The sequence below is a fragment of the Fulmarus glacialis genome, unplaced genomic scaffold (genome assembly GCF_000690835.1).
Source record: "Fulmarus glacialis isolate BGI_N327 unplaced genomic scaffold, ASM69083v1 scaffold45180, whole genome shotgun sequence".
Lineage (NCBI taxonomy): Eukaryota > Metazoa > Chordata > Aves > Procellariiformes > Procellariidae > Fulmarus > Fulmarus glacialis.
In genome coordinates this window covers 17,727-21,829 of record NW_009186665.1, presented here as the reverse complement: position 1 = coordinate 21,829, position 4,103 = coordinate 17,727, and the positions used below count along the sequence as shown (strand labels likewise).

General features: G+C 42.3%; 1 protein-coding gene across 1 annotated transcript; it reads right to left on the bottom strand.

The window, feature by feature from the left end:
• Positions 1 to 2,291: 2,291 nt before the first annotated feature.
• Positions 2,292 to 3,875, bottom strand: CCL20 (chemokine (C-C motif) ligand 20). Its single transcript, XM_009572311.1, has 4 exons — positions 3,794 to 3,875; positions 3,411 to 3,525; positions 2,608 to 2,685; positions 2,292 to 2,319 (listed from the first exon to the last, which is right to left on the bottom strand). The coding sequence occupies exons 1-4, from the start codon at positions 3,873 to 3,875 to the stop codon at positions 2,292 to 2,294; spliced, it is 303 nt and encodes a 100-aa protein (XP_009570606.1).
• Between the last annotated feature and the right edge of the window lie 228 nt (positions 3,876 to 4,103).

The window sequence follows — 4,103 nt, the reverse complement described above, 5'->3', positions numbered from 1 at the left end:
TCAGAACTTTTAAATGGCCACTTCACGTTCCTTACAAAAATGTGCCTCTGATCTGATGATTTTGGAGATACAGCACTCGCTTATATACTTATTTGTATCCTCAGGAATGCATGGAGGGACATGCTATTTTTACATGGAGTTTCCTACCAGTAACACAACAACCTTATCAATCTATGTTATTGAGCATAGAAACCAATTTTCAATTTTTTTTTTTCCTCCAATGAGGTTGATTATAAAAAAAAAAATATTCGACCAGAATAGAGGAACTAAAAAAAATCCCACAAGTCATAGCTCTGTGGATGAAGCGTCTGTGGTTTTGTGGCGATGGAGCCATGGTTGACAAGAGGAAGGAGGAGTTACAGAAGCAATGCAAAACTTTTAACAGGCCTGACATGGGAGTAAAAGAGAGACAAAGAGCCACCCACAGAATTTCACACATCAGTCTTCACTTTCTTATTTTGCTCCCTTGCTTTGAATTCGCTAGCTTGGACTCCAGGCTTTTCTGCACCAAGTTCATATACAGATCTGGTTCCTAACATCTCCACTGATGCCTACCTGTTCCCAAGGTAGGCTTGGGGAACCTCACCTTCTGATGCTTTTAACACGAATCCGTTCATTGTGTCCGTACCATTTTGTTGGTGCCTGATTTAACCTGCGAGCTCTTTGAGCCCAAACAGGAGCCCGCACTAGCGCTAGCAGGTATGAGGCAGAGCTCTGCAGTTTTGCCCAGAAGTTAGGGCAATCCCCAGGGAATTACCCCAGGAATGCTGGGTAATTACTCCTCCCTGGGAGGCTGATAGCTTCTTAACATGATATCCTTAATATTAGGGACATGGAATCCACGAGCTTCACCCACAGAGAATTGCCAGTTCCCAGATTTGCAGAGCCACAAGCAGATTGCTTAAGTTCTAGCAAGTTTTAGAACCAGAAAATAACAGCCTTACATTCATGAACACCATTTTAAAAGCCTAACACTTCTCAGCTCCTCTCTCAAGGACACCAAAAATGCTTTACATTTACATTTAAATTAAATTAAAATTAATGCTTCTATCTCTATGACTGAAAGGTACCAAAAGCCAAGGCGTAGATTTATCTGCAAGACTCTGGTGCTGACAATGAGAGGACTACACCTACACAGCCTACTTGGTCACATCCCTGAAGTCCATGTGGGCCGTGTAATAGTACCTAAAAAGCTGAGCAGGCTTCCCCATTCAACCTGCACCCATGTCCTACCTACTCCCATTACTTTTATCAGGCATCATTTGCACTGCAGTAGTGTCTGCAGACCTCCATCAAGAGATCCTGCATTAGGAAAACCTCATTATGCTAGAAGTCATAGGATACTATAGGGAACACATAAAGGGGAGGAAAGCACTGCAGATTTCTCCTCTAGACATAGCCCTTTAAGTTAGAGCAGACTGTGTTACCATCATCATAATCTTTTTCAGTGGACAAGCTAGAAGCTTGCCCTGTAACAATATGTGTAAGGTTTCTCCTGAATAAATAGAGAAACTGGTAAGAGAAATTCTCTCAAGACTGATTAAGATGAAATCGAGCTAAGAACAGGTCTTCAAATATATATAGTAGCTGTGTAGGGGAGAGGAAGGAATTATATCCTATGGAGGTCATAGCTACCCATAGGACAAACAAAGTGAGCAAGGTGGAAAGTGGCTTTAACAGGTGTGAATACACTTGCGTAATTGTTTCAGCTGGAGGCTCATAAGCAAAGGAATTCATTTCAAGGGGAAGTCACCTTTTTCACTTAAAAAAATAAACATATCACACAGAGAGTGCAGATTTTAACATTTTTTTTTTTAAATTCCAATTTCCATTTTTGACAAGAAGACTGTTTAACAATAGTTCAAGACGTATTATAACGCTAACTACAGTTAAAAGGAAACATTTTGGCACAAGACAGTGCCAAAGAAGTAACAAAATAAACACTATAAATAACCTGCTTTACACATGCTGAACAAAACAAAAATAACTTGCCATAAACTTAATAAAATTCATCCTCTGTACAACAGCTTAAGGTAGTCCTTACTAAATAGTACTCATGTCATATTAGTAACATACACATATTAATAAAAATAGAAACTTTAACAAAATGCTTAATTCAAGCAAAACAGCGATGCAATATGAATCAACTCAAGAAGTTCAACGGTTCCAAAGAAGCCAGAGATAGTGGTGAGTAAGCACACAACAGTGTACAAGACGACGACCTCAACCGAGAGGTTGAACCTAGTGGTTCTTCAGCCACGTCTGTGTTTAGTTCCCTGCTGGAAACCATATCACATTGACATCTTCTTCAGCTTATGGCTGTTAAAAGAATGAGAGAACACACATAAATAATGACCTCAGCCACAGGTGAAGTATAGGTTTCTCTTTCCAAGATATGGCATCTCCTAAGAGAGGTAGAAAAAGGGAGATGTAACATGACTGTCCCTGAGAAGACTCTAAAAAGAAGTAGCCATATCTGACAGGAGGTTGAAAGACAAATGTGTTCAGCAGTGCCATCAGAAGTGGCATTCAGGAGATGTAAGAAACAGGCTTTCATACCCGCGCTGTTTTCACGACACTAGTATATTTAGATTTTCAGATTCCTACCTCAGGAAAAGAAGATGCTTCTTCACCCAGCCTTCCTTAGGATTTACACAGGCATTCAGCCCACTGTAGGTGTGGAAACTGGAAAAGAAATAATGATAAAGAGATCAGTAATTCATTGGAAATCCCTGCTAGTAAATACTGTGAAGATGCATTTGGTCAAAAACATCATCATAGTTACTCTATATAATAAACAATAGCAACTGCTTTTGTAAATGCCAGTTAGATATGGGATGCTCCACAACCCCTCCAATACTATATGAACAAAAAGAAACACCTAATGAAATTTAAATGCACAATAAAGTTGTGTTCAATTTATTGGAACTATTGAGGCAAAGAACTTTGCTGGATGCCAGAAATAATTTTTGAGACTAAGGAGAATAGTTGCTGTCAAGCTAAGGTGACAGATCAACATTTAGGAGGGCTAAAACCTTGTGGAAAAAAAATTCCGATCTCTGTGAATTAAGAGAACTCTTATCGCTTATGTGTCTGTTAAGAGGTTTTGGCAAGGGAACACACTGTGTTGGCTAGAGTGGCCCTCAGCTGGAGACGAGGCATATCTTTGTTTGCACAGCTGATTCCTAAACAGATTTATTATTTACATTGTACAGCTGTCCTATGAGTTAGTAGTCCCTATTAACTAGAGGTTGTGTATTTTGTATACAGGTATGCAATTTATTCAGTTAATTTTGAAAAAGGAAGAAAAATCATGCTTATACTGTTCAAATCATTGTTTCTGCCCAAACAGACATCCTAAGGTTAATACATGTCAGAAAAAACAGAGGATCTTCTGAAAAGTAACTTACATGATCGCATGGATATCGCAGACTTCACTGGAGAGCTGTTCAGTATAACCCTTTAGGGCCCACCGAGGCAGACGCACTTTGGTGTAAGACAGGCAGCAATCCTGGTTGCTTTGTGCTGGAATGAAGGAAAATAACAAAGTAAATAAAACCCATTTGGACCACGCTGCCATGCTGCCTAGGGTACTCGCTGTTCAGCCCCCTGACTATCCAGCTCCCCGTTGACAGAAGAGGAGAATTAGGCAGCATACTTTGCTGAAACAATTCCCTTCCACCTCACCCTCGTCTTGCCGCCAGCTGCGAGCACGCACACCCCGGCGTGGCTGGCATGCTGCAGAGCAGCACCCAGGACCGCTTCCTGGGGCCGAACGCCCGAGCTCACTCACCGTCGGAGGTGCTGCACAGGAGCAGCGCCAGGAACCCCAACAGGGAAACCAGGACCAAGCTCTTGCTGCCAAAGCCAGACATTTCCAGTCCACGCAGCAGCTGTGCTCCAGTGAGTGCTCGGCTGCCGCCTGCTTGTCCTGCCAGCCTTGCCGCACCTCCACCTGCTTATAAAGGGGTGGCAGGAGCCGCGGGAATTCACACGCGGGCGGGTTCCACTGTCATCAGCGGGTTTCCCCACGGCAAATTCCATCGCACCCGATTCAGCCCAGCACACCTTCCTGGTGCTATAACCGGAGATAACAGCGTGCT

Bases quoted from the DNA above. Each gene is read 5' to 3' on its own strand.
- CCL20 (XM_009572311.1), bottom strand. From the start codon at position 3,875: ATGTCTGGCTTTGGCAGCAAGAGCTTGGTCCTGGTTTCCCTGTTGGGG. The intron at 3,526-3,793 runs GTGAGTGAGCTC...CCTTCATTCCAG, and splicing joins CCTGTGCAGCACCTCCGACG to CACAAAGCAACCAGGATTGC. The intron at 2,686-3,410 runs GTAAGTTACTTT...TTTCTTTTCCAG, and splicing joins TGCGATATCCATGCGATCAT to TTTCCACACCTACAGTGGGC.